General features: G+C 37.1%; 1 protein-coding gene across 1 annotated transcript in view; it reads right to left on the bottom strand.

Moving 5' to 3' along the window:
* Positions 1–930: 930 nt before the first annotated feature.
* The window catches only part of KCTD8 (potassium channel tetramerization domain containing 8), a 305,352-nt gene continuing 286,209 nt past the window's right edge, over positions 931–20,073 (bottom strand). Inside the window, exon 2 of the mRNA XM_062213508.1 lies at positions 931–1,415. Within this exon, the coding sequence (XP_062069492.1) occupies positions 955–1,415 (461 nt within the window). The 3' untranslated portion in view covers positions 931–954. The remainder of the gene's footprint in view (positions 1,416–20,073) is intronic.

Genomic DNA, 20,073 nt, shown 5'->3' with positions numbered 1-20,073 from the left:
GATTAAGGGAACATGGAAGATAATATAACAATTGAATCTTTCAAAAAAACAGTCAATAGAAATCAAGGAACTCTAATAGGGTTTTTCTTTTTTTTTAATAAATACATAAAGCTCTTTACCATTTCCCTTAATTATTTTGATTAACATGATAATAGAATCTTTCAAGGACATCATTTTACCAATTTTCACAGCCTTCTGTAAAAGACTCATTTTACAGAAATAATCATGACTAGCATTAATAGATGAATGTTGGTGCCATAACACAACAATATAAGGCATATTTACACCATCTTTACACACAGAAACATCATACACATACACAAAAATCACAGACCCAGAACGAACAAAATTCAATCTCCTAGACAGCTTACATTTACAGGTTTTGTCTGAAACATTTTTTTTGCTTTATTTATTATAATTTTTCTTTCCAAGCAACAAATAGGTCTTCCTATTTCTCGTGATTTATTTGTAACATTATGCTCATGCAAAAATGATACTTGTTTTATTGCATTAACATTTACACAGTTTTAGACTTGAGTTCTAAAACCATCATCTAAAATTTTACTTGATGTTGCTTCATCCATATTGTCATTTTCATTGATGTGATATGATGATTTGATTTTGGTGAATTAAAAAATGACAAACATGTCTAGTTGACCACAGTTCAAAAATCAAGATTCTAAGCTTCTTGATCATGCATATTTTACTTCCATTCTTGCAAAACGGTTTAAATTAGATACACCATTTTGATTCAATATTTATTGGTTTCATTTTTTAAATGTTTCTAAAAACAGCAACAACAAAAAGAAGAGAAGAAAATACCGTCCCACATCCACTTTTCACAAAAAAGAAGAGCAGCAAGAATCATACTGACCATTGTTAGGCTATCAGTCAGGTGGTGATACAGTAATAAACACTGGATGCCATCTCAATACTGTAGGAATATGATCATTACTATAACCCGTACTTCTGCAACAGTTCAGACTGCCATTGGCGTTTGCGTTCTGGAAAATAATCTGGAATGTGGATCTTTTTAAAATCCTGAATGCACTTTTTCATTTCTTCTTCCACAGTTAGCTTCTCACAGACTTTCTTTTTGGACAGATTTGTTTCTCGGGACTTGCTGATGAGTGTCTGAAAGAGTTCACTGTTTCTGCGTTTGTCCGGTGGGGGCATCCACTGCACAGGTGCTTTCTTGGAGGGGCGATCCAATGTTAAAGTGTTAGGTTGGTGAGCTGCTGCCTGCTGGGCATTGGGCGGGTTGTCCTGGGGAGTGCTGGCTTCAGAGTGGCTGTCGCAGCTGGAAGTGGAAAGCTCATTACAGGAAGTCCCACTTTCACTTCCTTTATCTGTGACTTTGTCATTTTTCCTATCTTCATGGTCTTGTTTGGGTGACACTATTTTCTGAGGGGGTCCTAAAAAGGAAAAAAAGAGTAAAACATAAGAAATGGGAGGGAGAAATGAAATGAATTTCATTTTTTTATTAAACTTTTATTTAATGAATATAAATTTCCAAAGTATAGCTTATGGGTTACAATGGCTTCCCCCCTCCCATAACTTCCCTCCCGCCCGCAACCCTCCCCTTTCCCGCTCCCTTTCCCCTTCCATTCATGTAAAGATTCATTTTCAATTCTCTTTGTATACAGAAGATCAGTTTAGTATATATTAGGTAAAGATTTCAACATTTTGCCCATATAGCAACATCAAGTGAAAAAACTACCATTGGATTACTAATTATAGCATTAAATAGCAATGTACAGCACATTAAAGACAGATATCCTACATAATTTTTTTTCAAATTAATTAATTTTCTATGCCATTTCCATTTTAACACCAGGTTGTTTTTTTTTATTTTCATTTCCAATTCTCTTTATATACAGAAGATCACTTCAGTATATAATTAGTAAAGACCTCATCAGTCTGCGCCCACACAGAAACGCAAAGTATAAAAATACTGTTTCAGTACGAGTTATAGCATCACTTGGCTTTAGACGACACATTAGGGACAGATCCCACATGGGGTGTAAGTACACAGTGACTCCTGTTGCTGATTTAATAATTTGACACTCCTGTTCATGGCGTCAGTAATCTCCCTAGGCTCTAGTCATGAGTTGCCAGGGCTATGGAAGCCTTTAGAGTTCGCTGACTTTGATCTTATTCCGATAGGGTCATAGTCAAAGTGGAAGTTCTCTCCTCCCTTCGGAGAAGGGTACCTCCTTCTTTGATGGCCCCGTTCTTTCCACTGGGATCTCACTCACAGAGATCATTCATTTAGGTCTTTTTTTTTTTTTCCATGATATCTTGGCTTTCCATGCCTGCTATACTCTCATGGGCTCTTCCGCCAGATCCGTAAAGCAAGATTTTTTTTAACTTAAGAAAATGCTATTGCATTAGCCTATATTTGAGGGATAAATACAATGCCTGGGGCCTTTATTGTACATTGAAATATGCAGCATGTTGATTATTTGTAATTATAAAATTGGAGAGTTTGTTTATGAGTATTTCTGTAGCTTCACACTGAAAAGAAGGTTTTTGTTAGTTTATTTTTGAGTTGCTGAAACTTGAAAAAAATACCATATGTAAATATTGTGATAGGTTTATATCTGTCTGACACTTAGTTCAGTTTTGGCCATACTCTATGTGTCCTTTGTGCATACATTGCCACTGTCAAAGCATGAAAGCACGATTTCTCTGGGTTACAAAGCAGCAGTATTCTCCAGGCCTAGAGGTGCTATGTCATCACTTATATTTCCAAATGGTAGGCTGGTTTAAATTTTATTCACAATCTCTTAATCTTATTTCCTGTGTATTTCCATGGAAAGAATTACGAATGTGCTATAAGATTTTATATATTGTATATATATATATATATATATATATATATATATATATAAACACACACCTAATATTATGGTAAGAAAATATAGTTGAAATATAGTATTCTCCTAAAATACAAGGCTTACCATGGAAGTATATTACCTAGGAGGACAATTTTCAGAACATGATAGCTTGCCAAGATAATTATTTCAAATAAGCAAACACTTTATTTTCAGGTGAGAGCATATTTTATTCTCCTTGACTGTGCTGCAGAACTAGGATCTCCATTTACCATTTGTTGAATGCCTCCATACACTCAGAACTATAATAAAACCTTGATTAAATGGAGCCTGAACACTCAGAGGTCTAGGGGACTCAAATCTCATTTTTTTTCTTGTAGTCCATTTTTGTGAACAAGCTGTATACATCATAATGGGGCAAAGGCATCAGTGTCCTTTAAGCAACTGCCCAAGGGATTCTATTGTGCAGCCAGAATGGAGAACAATCCATCTAATTCAGAGGGTCTCAATCAAGGCTGCTTACTGGAGTCACCTGGAAAGCTTGATTGTTGATATCTTTGAACCAGTGTAGACATCTGATTTAATGGAGAGTCACTTGGCCATTGGGCCATTTAATAGATCCAGATGATTGTGATATGCAGTTAAGATTACGAGCCATTGCTCAGTATAATATGCAGGTCCCCAAATTTTCATGGGAAAATGGAACCAAAAGATAAGTTTACTTTGGTGCAAAAAATTAGAAATCTAGACTTTTTTTTTTTCAAAATTTGCTATTTCCCTGAACTTTGTGAAGACCTCTCATATAATTAATATGGCTTGAATTTCTCAGACAAATCAACAGAAATACTTTTCATAAAAGCACCTACTATTGCAACACACTCATTGCTCTCACCAGTCTTCCTATTTAAAATCAGAAGAAAAAGAAATTGATACCAAATATTAGTACATAAAAACTTAAGAAAGCTTGGAATGGACAACTGGTCTAATGGTTAAGCTGCCACTTGGGATGTGTGAATCCCATATCAGAGTGCCTGGTTTTTAATTACAGCTCTGCTCCTGAGTCCAACTTTCAACTAATGTACATTCTGAGAGGCAGCAGGTGATGGCTCAAACAATAGGGTCCCTGCCACCCAACAGGATGGGAGATCTCTGTTTCTCTCTGCCTGTCAAATATAATTAATAACTAAAATGTTTAACAAATGAAAATGCTTGAAAAATTCTTGTATAATGGAAATATTCTACATCTTGATTGTGGGTTTGGTTACAGGACTGTATGTATATATTTGTGAAAATTGACAGAATTTCACACTTAGGATGAGTGCATTTGTCTGTATGTAATTGATACTGAAATTAACTGGAACCCTCTTCCCCAAAAAAGCAATAAAATCATATATGTACCTATTTGAGGAAAGGTCTTAATCAATATTTCAAACTTTGTCCACAATATGATAAAACTAGAACAATGATGATTAGAAAGTGCAGTAATACATTCAGAAGTATTTATAGCCAGGGAGTTTTTAAAACATGTTGGTTTTGCTATTGTTGATTCCCTTGCAGTTTTTATTTACTATAGAAAGAGTGGGAATGAAGTTCAGGAATGGGGTAAAAAGGAAGCACTGCTGATGCTGCTAGAGTTACTCAGATGCATTCTCTTCTCTCCCCAGTCCTGGGTGGCTGCTGGGAACAGACAATGTCCTTAGGTCCTTGCCTCTGGCTTCCAGCTGGAATCAGCCTGTGCAAAGGCCCTCACTCCAATTCTATCCCACTCCAGGATTGTTATGATCTGGTTGTGCTCCTGGACCAGTCAAGAACCTCTTTGCATCTCCCTCTTCAATGATTGACCCTCCTTCCTCCTCTACCACCTCTTTCCCATTCTCCATTAAATAGAGGGTCATACCTTCAGGTCTATAGGGATTGACCATGCGCACTGTAATCTGCCATGGAGTACTGACCACACCGTTGTAAACTCACATATCCCACTGAGTGTACCCTCTCTTTCTTCTAGGCCCACTGATGGATGATCCTCACCAGTCATCAGCTGTTCTTTCCTTTGCCCGCAGGAGTGTTGCCTGAAGGACCAGGTTTTAGTGGCAGTCAATTTTAGGGATAATAATATTGAGACATATTAGGTGTAAAGTCCCACTCTTTTGGATTCAAATTCTGCTCTTCAGCAAATACTAGGCTTGCAGCTTTGATCAATCAGCTTCTCTACCTTTTAATTCAATCATCTATAAAACAGGTTAAAATATTTTCCTCGAAGAGCACCATGTAAAAAGGTTTAGTACAATGAATGTCAACAAGGAGAGTACATCAAGTTACATCTGTGGAAAATTTTTGATGTATATATGCTCACCCTGTCTCTGGAGATTTTATTTCAGGGTGTTGAAGGTTTGTATGTATATAATTATGTATATGTGGGGGTGCTGGAGATGAAGCATTTACCTAATTATGTTTTTGCATGAATCTGATCCAAGCAAGCTTGCAACTCGCTGCTCTAATACAACAGAAGATACACATTTTTACACAATCTTCTGCAATTACATTAACAAAAATTTCAATCAACTGAATCTATTGTTTTCTTTCCTGATGATGACTAAAGTATTAAATCGCAAGGACCTGAGCAAACAAATTACATCTCAGGATAGATGAGTGATGAGAAAAATAATTTCCTGTTAGTATGCAAGAGATTGAATGTTAGAGGTATTAAGGCAAGGAAGAAAGACCATCAAAGTAACACAGAAGAGGAAGAGAAAACTAGCTAACGCCAAAGCAAATTCTTCATTCTTTTTTTATTCATCAGAGAAACAAGCTTAATGACAGACACCAGCAAGGATACAGAGTTCACATATAAACTCCATATGTCAGCAAGATAAGTTATATTTAGATATTATACCTAATGCATCACAATTTATTGATGAGCATAAGTTTCCCTCCCAGTGATGTGGGAAAGCTTAGATAGATAATTTTAAGTACATGATCTGGAAGCCACACCTCCTTCCTCTGTGTTGCCATGTTCACCTACCTGTCAATCAGAGGACTCCTCACCAGGAAGTACTTCCTCTTACCTGGGACCTGGGGTGGTACCACATAATTACTTCTGTTTTTCTGAGCTCATAAAAAGCTAGAAAGAACAGACGCTCTCGCTCTTTCTTGTGGGCTCAGGATGAACAGAGCAGGGAATGATATTTCTCATTTTTTGGTCCACTTTCCTGAAATAAAGCCCTAATGGGCCTGGGTATTTTTCTCACACTGCATGCCATGCTTAGGTCTGTACTTAGAATTCATCTCTAAGTAAAAAGCAAGAGTCTGAAAAATTAATTTAGGCCCAACCTAGCTCACAACACCAGTAAACTCAAAGATACTCTAGAATACAGATGTATGGAGTGGGATAGATGTTGATGGAAACCAACTGCTCTTGTAGTGCAAAATAGATCAAGAAAGACTTCTTTGAAGAAGGTGTCCATGTGCTAGGATTGGGAGAAGACACATGAAGTATAGGTGAATTCCGTTCTGATGAAGTTCTCAGGATTACTCTGTCACAAAGTTGGTGATGACAAAAAAGTGCAGAGAAAAAAGACTGCATATGCATACCCAAGGATCCTTATCATTTTCTACTAAGATGAGTTAAGACACACTTCATATCCTATGTCTTCTAACTGAATTCCTTATAATAGTGTTCCCCCCAATTCAGTCTCCATTTTCTTTGTCACTAGTTTTATGATTTCCTTTTTTTTCCCCCTTCCCACCACTGATGACAAATAAGATGAATCAGAGCATGGTCAGAAAAATAGTCTGTTTAATGTTATTGTTAATTATTTAAAATGCATGAGGAATTTTAGAATTTCTCTAATATAGATGCTTTGATTTATATATCGAATATATTTATATATTGGGGATTGCATTTACTATGATTTTAGGAACTTCTTAACAAAAAACTTACAATAATTACACATTAATGAGAATGAATAATTGCATATAATTTTACTACTCCTGTTTAACAATAAATCTTTAGGCAAGGTTGGCTCCTACTCAAAACAAACAGGTTTGGGGCCGGAGCCATGGCTCACTTGGTTAATCCTCCGCCTGCGGCGCCAGCATCCCATATGGGCGCTGCATTCTAGTCCTGGTTGCTCCTCTTCCAGTCCAGCTCTCTGCTGTGGCCTGGGAAAGCAGTGGAGGATGGCCCAAGTGTTTGGGCTCCTGCACCCGCATGGGAGACCAGGAAGAAGCACCTGGCTCCTGGCTTCGGATCGGTATGGCACTGGCCATAGTGGCCTTTTGGGGAGTGAACCAATGGAAGGAAGACCTTTCTCTCTGTCTCTCTCTCTCACTGTCTATAACTTTACCTGTCAAATAAAAAAAATTCTAAAAAAAAAATTAAAAAAAACAAACAGGTTCACAAGTTTACGTTATGACTTAGGGGAGAATGCTTCACTTTATTTTGTCCACATTTTAAATGTAATGTATGACAGTTCTCTGGATAAATCATTAGAAATGATTAATAGTCTCCCTTTGATTTATGCAAGCATTCAAAATTGCTACTTGATTAAGCACACCTTAAATCATGATTGATAAGTTAATGGATTCAAATTGGAACTAAGATACAATCACTTAAGCAGATTTATGTCTTTTTTATGGTATGAAATTGAGAAAAATAGATCAATTGAGAAGAAATAATGATTTACTCTAGCTGCATAGTTTGCTTGTGGATGCCTGATAATTGTAGACTTCCAAGGATCATTTGTAACCTTAATTTTACATAATTCCACACAATGGTCCAAAGCCAGCTGAATTCCTTAAGCACAAATGATACTTTAAGTATCACTAAGTTTTACACATATGGGAACAAGCATGACTGTTGAAAATTCTATTTCTTTCAAATAGTAATATAATCAAGTATACACCTGAATGATCATTCTGAAAGCATTTTGCCCCAGGGCACCAGTGAAACCTAGGTTGAAGAAGGGTATGCAAATGTGCTGTGGTGTCTCATTAGCTAAATTTTTTTCCAACATGTAAAGAAACTCATCACTAATTACTAAAGTGTAAGCAACAAATCAGTGATTGAGCAAATCTCACATCCATGTAATATTTACTTTCTAAAAAAAGAGTTAACTATTTTAAAGTATCCAATACATAGTTATACATAGAAATTTCAACTATTGAGAAAATGAATAAAGTTTTCATTTGGTGATTTGCCATGAGAGAGAGAGTCTACCAACCCAAGAATATTCTATCCACTGAGTATTTTCCAGTGGGACACACAGCCCTATTTAAGATCTATAAGCCAGCTACCTAGCTCTCCACAATTCCATCTGAAAGAACAGCCAGTACACACACATACACATAGACACACGCACCCAATTATACTCATTATGTTCTCATTTTCATCATTGTGAAAATAACTATGGAAGATCTGGGTTACAGCATGGCTCTGCAATTCCAAGTAAGCAAATACTTTTTGTGCTACTCATAGAACTTCTCTGATATTTTGTCCTTGATGGTTAATATTTTAGGGATGGCCCTTAAGTCCTTTTTTTTTTTTTTTGTTACAATGCTAATTCTCAACGAGGATCTGCATAGGAAGAAATTTTCCAAGCTATAAATTCCAAGATTTAAAGATTAAATTTTAAATGTTTGAAAGTTACAATGAGTCAAAATTACCTCCTAGAATGGGGAAACAAAGTCAATTTTCATTAAAATACTCAAAAGAATTTCAGAGTTCAAGGATAACTTTCTATATACTTACTGACATGTTGTCCTAGAAGACATTATCAACTCATGCCTGTTTAGTTACAGCTATGAAACACCAGTTTCGAGAAGGATTAAAGCAGCGTAAATCAGACTATGTGGATTTATGTCTCAGTTCAATAACTTTAGGTTTGTTTCCTTAGTCAAGATACTTTCCTTGAGCCTCGGTTCCCTCATGTTTAAATGTCCAAGAATTGTTGAGAGGATGGGATCAGCAAACATATATAAAGTACTCTGAATGAGTCTGGCATGTATACATGCTATTTAGCCTTGACATGGCAAATTTACTTACTTGTATACTGAAAGAACTGACTGAAGAATTCAAATACTCCCATTTTAATTATAGATCTGCACATATTACCTATGCATATACAAGGGATATTCAAAGAGTTTATTGAAAGCACATATGAAAAAAACATAGATTAAAAATTTGCACCAAAATAAACATATTTTAATTTCATTTTCCACATAATTTTTTAGTACCCTCATATGAACTGTAGGCAAATCTCTTAGTTTCTTTGGTTCTTCATTTTTTATAGATTAAAATCAGAATAGCAATTGAAATTGAAATCAGAATAGCAATATCTAGTCACATGGTTAGGGTAAGAATCAAATAAGATAATAAATGTGAAAGAACAGTGTAATCTAAAGTTTTACATACATAAACACATATTATTAGTTTTGGTCTATAATAATCTTTAGTTATATATGTTTTTGTATATATATGTGTATATATATACAATTTTTGTTTGAGAAGCTAAATATTATATTTTAATATCCAAAAATATATATTTAAGAAAATAAAACAAAAGCGTCTGTTATAGGTTACTCAAAATGTATGAACTAACAGCAAAAGTAAAAACATTAGGTAAAATGAAACAAATGGAAGGTACCACAATGGGTTAAAGCTAGCAAAATTCAGCAAAACAATGATTTATGTTAATTTCACTGTAGACAATGAGACAAAAGAAGGAAAATATAGCTTATATTGTGGTTTAGAAACTCAATGTCTGACCCGGCGCTGTGGCTCAATAAGCTAATCCTCCACCTGTGGCGCCGGCACACCGGGTTCTAGTCCTGGTCAGGACGCCGGATTCTCTCCTGGTTGCCCCTCTTCCAGGCCAGCTCTCTGCTGTGGCCCAGGAAGGCAGTGGAGGATGGCCCAAGTGCTTGGGCCCTGCACCTACATGGGAGACCCAGATGAAGTTCCTATCTCCTGGCTTCCTATTGACTCAGCTCCGACCATTGTAGTTTGGGGAGTGAACCAGCGGATGGAAGCCCTCTCTATCTCTGTGTCTCTACCTCTCTGTAATTCTTTCAAATAAATAAAATAAAATCTTTAAAAAAATAAACAAAATAAGAAAACCACATGATTCCTGAGTAATTCTGAGTATGGGCATGTTTATTAAAAGTTGTTATATTTTTCTTTGAATATACAAGCATTTCCAAATGAAATATATGTGTATAACTGCATACTTGAAAAAACCATTTATTTTAAAATCTTTATTGCCTAGTAATGATAAAAAAAACTCGGTATATAAAATGAGTATGCCACAAGCACAATTCCCAGAGGGAAAATTACTTTTTAATCATATTAAACTCAATGGTGTGTGAATGGTGTGTGAATGGTGTGGTATATGTAACTTCAACAGAATGAACCAGTCTACCTAAGTATTAGCACCACATACTTCTGAGTTCTAAGTAGTTATATATCAGGGGGAGACCCTATATTTTGGTTCCACAAATATTTGTTTAGACCTACTGTGTACAAGGATTATTATTAATATTAATTACAAGGGAAGGGGTGTATATATATGTGGGAGCATGTGTGTACACACACAAACAACACAAATACAGTCCTGATATCTAGTAGTTCAGGCCTGAGGTGACAAATGCAGATGTAGCCAAAGTCTGAATAAGGCATGCAGGAAGAATGTAAAATGTTATGTGGCTGGAGTGAGATGAGGAATGGGAGCACTTTTTAACATCAATAGAATTCCTATACTACATTGAAACTCAGAGGTTACGTAGGAGATGTGCTCATCTTAGAAACAGTACTTGAATGAATACAGATTAAATCGTAAATGAAAAACTGGAACTCATTTATTTATGTTGTCCAGACTTCACTGAAATTATTTATCTACTTTTATGAGTAATGGAAATAAATAAAATAAGTATAATTTGAAACCTGAGTTGTCTAATATCCTCTTCTGATTCTCCCTGAACTTGTGAACATTTTACTATTTTTATTTGTTTATAGCTTTTTGTTCTCTTCTAAAATATAAAGTCCTTGAAGGCAGAAGCTTCCTTTATAGTCTATCATGGTGCCTTGATCACAGTAATACCTTGATCAAATTAATAAAATGATGACTACTCTGATTTTCTACAAAATCTACTACTGACTCTGCCATTCACTACATCCTTAACATTCACTACCTTTCATTTTACTAAATACTCATCTAGATGAATACAGAGTAGTCACAATGCTTTCACCATTCCCACAATAAAACCATTCCTAGGTGTTTGACCTAACTTTCTAGGTCTCTAGTTTAGGACCTAATTTCTGGTGTCCTAGATCTCTCAAAAATCATATTTTCCATGAGAGCAGAAATTGTAACTCATGTTTCCTTACATCAGACAGCTCAGGAAGCTGATTTGTTTTATCACTGAATAAATAATATTAACAAAATTGTAAGTAAATGTAATGTAGCATTAAGAAAAAATGTGAGAGAAAAAATAATTGTTTACTGAAATATATACTGATGAGGTTTCAAAAATCAAATTTTTATAAAAGATCAATTAACTTATTTATTTGAAATAGAGGAAGAAGAAGAAAGAAAGAAGAAAAAGGAGGAGGAGGAGGGGGAAGAATATAAAGAAGGAGGAGGAGGAGGAAGAGGAGGAGGAAGGAAGGAAGAAGAATAGGAGGAGGAGGAAGAAGTGAGAGAGGAAAGTAGGGAGGCAAGGGAGGGGAGGAGAGGAGAGGAAAGAGCAGCCAATCACTGTTCACTCCCCAACAGCTGGGCATAGCCAGTCTGAATCCAAGAGCCAAGAACTCCATCCAGGTCTCCCACATAGAGGTAGTGGTCCAAACACTCAGGCCATCATCCACTCCCTTCCCACTTGCACTAGCAGGGAGCTGAATGGGAAAAGGAGTAGCTGGGAGTGGAATCTGCATTCTGAGAGGAGATGCTGGAGATGCAATCTGCTGAGCCATAATGCCACCTCTTCAAATCCATCTCACGCCTTCCTCTCAAAGATTCAAAGCCTGTTTCAAATGTTGAATTCAGCATACAACTATTCATGCTTGTATTTAGATGTGATTTCTTGGGATTTCTTACTCTCCTAATGACCCATAGCAGTTCATTTGAATCTATGTCAAAATACTGACAGAATTATTTTTTTTTAATTTTTTAAAACTTTTATTTAATGAATATAAATTTCCAAAGTATAGCTTATGGATTACAATGGCTTCCCCTCCCTCACCCATAACTTCCCTCCCACCCTCAACCCTCCCCTTTCCCGCTCCCTGTCCCCTTCCATTCACATCAAGATTCATTTTCAATTCTCTTTATATACAGAAGATCAGTTTAGTACATATTAAGTAAAGATTTCAACAGTTTGCCCTCACATAGCAACACGAAGTGAAAAATACTGTTGGAGTACTAGTTATAGCATTAAATCAGAATGTACAGCACATTAAGGACAGAGATCCTACATATTTTTTTTTTTAGAAATTGATTAATTTTCTATGCAATTTTCAATTTAACACCAAGTTTTTTTTTTTCATTTTGAATTATCTTTATATACAGAAGTTTGATTCAGTATATACTAAGTAAAGATTTCATCAGTTTGCACCCACACAGAAACACAAGGTGTAAAAATACTGTTTCAGTACTAGTTATAGCATTACTTCACACTGGACAACACATTAAGGACAGATCCTACATGAGACGTAAGTACACAGTGACTACTGTTGTTGATTTTTGTCTTTAACTATCATCCTACTATTCTTATTTAAACATTTACCCATGTGTTATCCCTGTAAAACACACACACACACACACACACTCATACATATCACTGTAGTCATGTATGGGGCACAGATTATTTTATATTTTTGAATTTCCTGAAGCATCACCCCATGGCAAAGTCTGTAAAAATTTAGTACCTGTCAAACTGAATTAAATGATATTAGCATCATCTACAAAGCAATGTCTAAGCACAGAGATGTTTTATTTCTAAAGAGGCTCTCGTCTTTGTGTGATGTTTTAACTAGAAAAGATAAATCCAGGTAGAACTCGTGGCTGGCAGTTGGAACACCACTTGGCTTTCCTGTCTCCTGTATCTGAGTACCTGTGTTCAAGTCCCCATTCTGCTCTCCACTCCAGCTTCCTGCTAACACACAGGAGGCAGCAAGTGAAGGCTCTGATGGTTGCATCTCTGCCACTGATGAAGGAGACCTGCATTGAGTTCTGGGCTGCTGGCTTTGGCCTGGCCCATCATCAGGTGGCTTGGGTTTGACACAGGCACTCCATTATGGGATGTGTGTGTCCCAAGCAGCAGATTAATTGGTGCACCACACACCTGCTCTGTCATTCCTTATTACTGATGTTGTCAGAGTTTTCCTCACTTTCCTAGACATCCACCTTCTAATGACCTCCTTTTTCACAGGCACATAGTATATTAGAAAGGTGATTTATCTGGTTTTCAAACTTGTGGACATAAGCCTCTGCCTGGTTGTTCCATATCTATAAAACATGGATCATAACACCGGCAAGGTGCTTGGCAAGGATTAATGAAATGTTGTCTCTATAACATGCCTGATGGCTCTGGGAGGAAAAAAGAAAAGGTGCTTTGCAAACCTAGGCAGAGGGTTCACTTATGATGTGCTGTGTAGAACAAATTTATATGAACATAAAACATTGCTGGTGGTAAATTATTGTTGCCTGTTGTACACTAATAGCTGTACTAAGCCAGTGAAAACTTTGGTGATAACAGGGAAAGCAGAGGTTGTGAGGAGGCCAGCAAAACAAAACAGGGTAACTTGGGTTCCATAAGCAGAAGCAACTGAAGCAGCAAATACCTAATTGAGAGGATTTTCCTTTATTGGATCTCTTTAGATCCTGAATGCTTGCTTGCCAATAAATGCTTTCAAGTATTCCCAACAATGTGCAGAGAGATACTGCTCCTTGTAGCTGCCAAACCATTTATTGTGACTGCTGCCTTTTTCTTCACTTTGAGACTGATAAGAGTGTCCTTTATAGGGCAGCTCGGTGCAGAAATCACTATGATGAACGGAAAATGGAAGCATACACGTGCATCACAGGAGTTTAATTTCACTTTGTGGTACAATAAAAACAGTGCTTAGCCTTTGGAAACACCGAAACTGTACTTGAAGTTCTGACACAATACTAATAGGTGTCAAAATAAATCTTTGAGACTAATTATCCCATTCTGCTTATGAAGGAATTAAAAATATGTCTCTTTCCTCTTGGGGTGGTTAAGTCAAAATAAGTATGAGAGAGCACTCTGTAGAAGGCTAAGACATGGCTCTAGAAAAGGTTGCAGGTTCTAATCCCTGGAATCTATAAATGCTAACTTAGACAACAAATATCTTCAAAGATGTGAATAGGGGTTTTGAGGTACACTGTCATTCTGCATTATCCAGTGGCATCCTAAGTTCCATCACAGGTATCCTTACAAGGGGGAGGCAGAGAAAGATCTGATGCACACAGAGAAGGAAGGAGCAAGGTGACCACAGAGTCAGAGATGCAGCTGATGGAGCTGCAAATATATGGGTGCTGGCATCCACCAGAACGTAGAGGAAGCAACAGATTTTCAGGAGCTAGTGTAGCCCTGCTGATGCCTCAATTTCAGCTCAGAGAAACTGATTCCAAACTTTGTGCCTCTGGAGCTATAAGAGAATACTCTTCTTCTTCTTCTTCGTCTTCTTCTTCTTCTTCTTCTTCTTTTTTTTTTTTGACAGGCAGAGTGGATAGTGAGAGAGAGAGACAGAGAGAAAGGTCTTCCTTTTTGCCATTGGTTCACCCTCCAATGGCCGCTGTGGCTGGTGTGCTGCGGTTGGCGCATCACGCTGATCCGAAGTCAGGAGCCAGGTGCTTCTCCTGGTCTCCCATGCGGGTGCAGGGCCCAAACACTTGGGCTATCCTCCACTGCCTTCCTGGGCCATAGCAGAGAGCTGGCCTGGAAGAGGGGCAACCAGGATAGAATCCAGTGCCCCAACCGGGACTAGAACCCGGTGTGCTGGCGCCACAAGGCGGAGGATTAGCCTGTTAAGCCACGCGCCGGCCCACTTCTTCTTTTTTTTAAAGTGAACAAGTTTAGGGTAATTTGTTATAACAGTCATTGGACACTGACCCAAGTCCATTCAATCTAAGGCATGGCCCTTGATAGATGTTGAAATGTTATCTTACATAAGTTAATATAATTAATTCTTAGTTTCTCCCTGAAAATAAAATCTTTTGCATGCTCTGCCTCCTGGTCATCCTGTCGCTGTTTCAGTTCTAATAAAAATATGCCCAGAACATTTTGTATTATAAACCATTCTGTTGTGGGGGTCTGGCCTAGCATTTAAGATACCAACTGGGAATGACTCTGTCTCCAAATCAGAGTGCCTAGACTTGAATCCTGGCTTTCCCCTAATTTCAGCTTCCAGCTACTGTGCGCCCTATGGGGCAGCAGGTGACAGCTCAAGCAGTTGGGTTCATGCCATTCCCATGAGACACTTTGGTTGAGGTCCAAGCTCCTGGTTTTGGCTTGGCCCATCTTTGGCCATTGTGAGCATTTGGGGAGTGAACCTGTGGATGGGGACTTTCCCTTTCTGTCTCTCTAACAAACAAATAAATACAATTACATTTTAAAAATCTAAAAAATGTTATTCTGCTTTGAGGTGTCACAATTGTCAGAAAACTCCTGAATTCAGCCATGATTTGTTGTCTCAAATTATGTTATCCCCTGGTCCCCTTTTTATCTTCTGAGGCAACACAGAATGAATTGAGCCCCCTCTTTCAACTTAGAGCCCTTAACAATTCGGAAAACTGATTTAAGTTCTTGACTTCTCCCCAATAATATAAGTTCAACTATTAGCTGAATGTTTGTAGTCTCATTATCTCATCTCTGTTCCCACTGTTTTCTCTCTTTTAACAAATCCACAAACATAGCCATGGCTCTACGCATTCTAACACATGGGTGTGCGCGCGTGCACTCACATGCACACACACAATCACAGAGCTATCTTCTTACCAATAACTGACTCCACACTCATCTCTAGCACTTAATAATGTTTTGAAGTTTCAGTCCCGTGGTTTTTATGGCTTCTGGACATCTCCTAAACTTTATAAAACACGTTTAGAAACTTCATAGAGAGAGGGAGAGACTGAAAGAGACAGAGAAACATCTTCTGTCAGCTGGTTCACTTCCCATTTGGCCACAATGGCTGGGGCTGGCCGAGACCTGGAGCCTGGAGCCTGCAGCCTGGAGCTCCATCTGTCTCCCATGTGGATGGCAGGGTCCCAAAGACTTTAGTCTTCTGCTGCTGCTTTCCCAGGTGCATTAGTGGGGAGCTGAATTAGAGGTGGGGCAGTCGGGACTCCAATCAACTGTCATTTGATATGCTGGGATCTTAGATGGCAGTTTAACCTGCCCTGTCACAACCCTAGTCCCAACAAAACTGATTTTTGTTTGCTGATATTTGTATCTTGCAAATTTGCTGAATTCACTCATACATTCTAACCATTTTATTTTTCTGAGAACTTCAGGATTTTCTCTACTTAAGATCATGCTATGTATGAACAGAGATAATTTTAAATATCCTTTTCCAATTTGTTTGTCTTTTTATTTTTAAAAATTGTTTTGGCTATGACTTCCAATACTATGTTGCATACAAGTGGTGACAACAGTTATCCTTGCATGTTCATGATCTTAGAAGAAAAGCTTTCAATTTTCATCACTGAGTATGATCCAAAACACTGAAAAGCTCTGTGTTTTTCAGAAATGACCCTTATTATGTTGAGATATTTTCCTTTCAATTTGTTAAATGTTTTTATCATGAAGGTGTCAAATCATGTCTAGTAATTTTATATGCTTCAACTGAGATGATAATATGGTGATTTTCATCTTTCATTTTGTTAATATGGTACATCACACATTAACTGATTTTTGTATGATGAAACACCTATGTATTCCAGGGATAAATCTCCCTTCCCATGAAAATAAAAAAAAATAAACAAACAGAAAACCCTCATATTCTTTCTCCCCTAAACATGTTCTTCCACTTGTGATTTCTATAAAAGCATCACAATTTTCTTAATCATGCAGATTTGAAATCTCAGAGTCATCTTCACTATGCATACTCCTCTACTGCTTCTTTCCCATATGAACAGTTATCTAACCCTATAGAGTATAATCTGAAATACCTCAATTATTTCCCTCTCTCAGGCTTAATCCTCACAATCCATTGCAATGACCTTTTAGAGATCCCTTCATCTCCATTCTCCACATCCTTCCAACCATACACAAAGATCCCAACCACACAGCATTGAAACATAGCTCTTATTACAGTACCAGTTCTCAGAATGTGTCATTGACATTCAGAAACAACCATGTCTCTTCCTGTGGCTTAATTTGAACTTAAACTCCATCATTCATTTTTTTTCATTTTCTTTTACCCTCTATTCAAATCAAATTTGAGGAATTAATATCCTAATTATCTCATGTATTTTTAGCTTCAATTCTTCACTTATGCAAATGATAGGTTGATTTTGGTTTTTAAGCACACTTGTACATATGGAGAAAATTATTTATTCGCTGTGTTTGTGTGTCTGAGAACATACTCAGGGCCTCTATCTACTTTAAGTAACAGACCCAAAGTTCTAAGTTTCAGTTCCAGATTTGTAATCTAGAGTAGGCTAATCATTACCCTGCCAGTTCCATGACTGCTGATAAGGATGAGGCTGAGAGGCAGAGTCTGGGTGATTCAGTAGCAGGAAACCCCTGGGATGTGTTAAACTGTTGATCAGGAGAAAGAAGGGAGTGGCCTTGATATCTCTGGCCACAGAGCTCTCAGATAGGAATGTAGTCCCTTGGCCCCAAATACAGCCAGAAAGCATGAGAGCTGGAATGAAATCTTACCAGAGTTTGAATCAGTGACTAGTAATTCCTCTAGCCAGCTCTATGGGTTAGGCAAATATTTGGTCTTCTTTAATTTAATTTCCCTTTATTTCATATTTATTTAAAAGTGTACAATTATAGTTTAATTTATTTGAAAGTGAGGGAGGGGGGAAAGGAAGGAAGAGGGGGGAGAGGGAGAGGGGGAGAAGAGGAGAGTGGGAGAGGAAGAGATACATCTTCTATCTACTACTTCACTACCTAAATACTCACAATACCCAGGGTTGATACAGGCCAAAGCCAGAAGCTTGGAGTACCAGAAACCTGGAGTCTCTCATGTGGGTGGTAAGGACCCAAGACTTGAGTTACTGTGTGCTGCTTCCCAGGGTGTGCATTAGCAGGAAGCTAGAATTGGGATCAGAGTCGGGACTCAAACACAGGCATTTTGATATGGAATGTCAGTGTCATAGTGATGCTTAACAACCCCTGGCAAGCATTGTAGACCAAATAAAAATAAAAATATTACAAGAAAAATTCCTTTTATAAACCTATTTAAATATCTTATTGGATGGAATATGAAATACAACTGAAACATCTTTTCCAAAGGCCAGTTGTATGATATGTTAGTTCTGTTTGCTGTTGGGGAACTCTAGTATTTAATGCTTATTAATTAATAAATAATATTTTATACCCATTTTAAGCTACTCATCAAAAACAGTTGGGGAAGTTGAAAGAATTATCTAGAAAAGATATAATCCATTTGATTTAGGAGTGAATCATTGTGATTTTAATATATATAATTTAAAGATCCCCAATGGTTTATTATTATTCTACTAACAAGGTCAGATATTATTGGCCCTGTTGTTACTATGATTATTGGCTTAGATTGGATTCCTCATCCATTCCTGCATGCTGGGGGGAAAAGATATGTTTCAAGAGCAGGTAGAGGTGCAAGGTAAACACAAAGACATACTACATGCTCATACACGCACACTACCAATACATGCTTCGATCTGCAAGTGTGGCTAACTATGGAAAGCATTATGTAAACTATAGTTTATAGTGAAATAAGTGTTTTATACCATCTCATATTAAAATGTTACTATGTATCACCTTTTCCTATATAGCTACTAATTCAAAAGACATAATGAGCTGACAGAAACACTTTCAGGGATGGAATCAATACATTTTATTTAGCCTATATTTCACCAGGTTGACAGTTGCAATATTTAACATTTATTGAGTGCTTACTATGGTCCAGGCTTAGGGCACTATATATACAGCACGTCATTTATAGGTCACAGTTACCTAATAAAGCAGGTGCTATTATGCCTATTTTACACAAGAGGGAACCAAGGCTTACAGAGGTTATGAAACTTGACAGGGCACAACTAGAAGTGGCAGCTACAGCATTCTGATTCAGATCTATTTGACCTCAGAGCTTCTGCTGACTTAAACTCTGAGATATGCTGCCTCAAAAATCCTGAAAATTATATTACAATAAGCTCCCTTGAAATAATAAACGGAAACTACAGTTACTCATAAGTTTCACATCCTCATAGGATTGAACTGAGATGCATATCTGAAAATTTAGGCATAAAAGGGCTTAACTGTACCTGAGTGTTATCATTTATTTAGATCACGTGCTATACTGTACAATTTCTTACCATATCTAGCTATTTTAACAAAAAGAAATTTAAAAGGCTGTACATGTGAAAATGTAGACTGTGCTTTCTAATTCGGTTTATTGTGATCATTTCTAGATCAAAATACTTTAATCAAGCAATCTCTATTTAGCAAACTCATTTTTTGCCCATTTCAAAACAAATGCTAAGGTTGTAATATCTTCTGCAACGCATATTTTTATTTATTTAAATCAGAAAAAGCAAGGCTATATTACATTAATTAGAGGGGCCTGCCAAAAAAACCAACTATAATTAAAAATGAAATTATTTACTGTGAAATTAGGAAAACAGGGAAGATACAGAAGGAACAGAGATGATGAAGGGATAATTTTAGAACTTGTGACCTGTCAGACACTTCTAATTTCTAGAATATCAGAGTTATACTTGGACAATGAGGCATCTCTAAACTTAAACCTCCCAACAGTGTGTACCCTCTTGATCAGTAAAGGTTCTGACTTAAAGCCAGACTTGTCTGCTCAAAGCTTTCATAGCCTAATTAAATAATGAGTAGATTCTGTCAGTGGTGAGCTGCCTTGAACTTTTCATGTCACTTCATAGTGTACTTTATTGTAAGCCTAATATTTCAATAGCAGAAGCAATGTCAATCTTTTCTGACATTAAAGTCTAATAAATTAAAAGACTTAGAAGTGCCACAAATTAAACCATTACAA

This window comes from Lepus europaeus, chromosome 16 (genome assembly GCF_033115175.1).
Source record: "Lepus europaeus isolate LE1 chromosome 16, mLepTim1.pri, whole genome shotgun sequence".
Taxonomy (NCBI): Eukaryota; Metazoa; Chordata; class Mammalia; order Lagomorpha; family Leporidae; genus Lepus; species Lepus europaeus.
The sequence above is the reverse complement of the archived record's forward strand: the minus strand, read 5'-3'. Positions and strand labels throughout refer to the sequence as shown.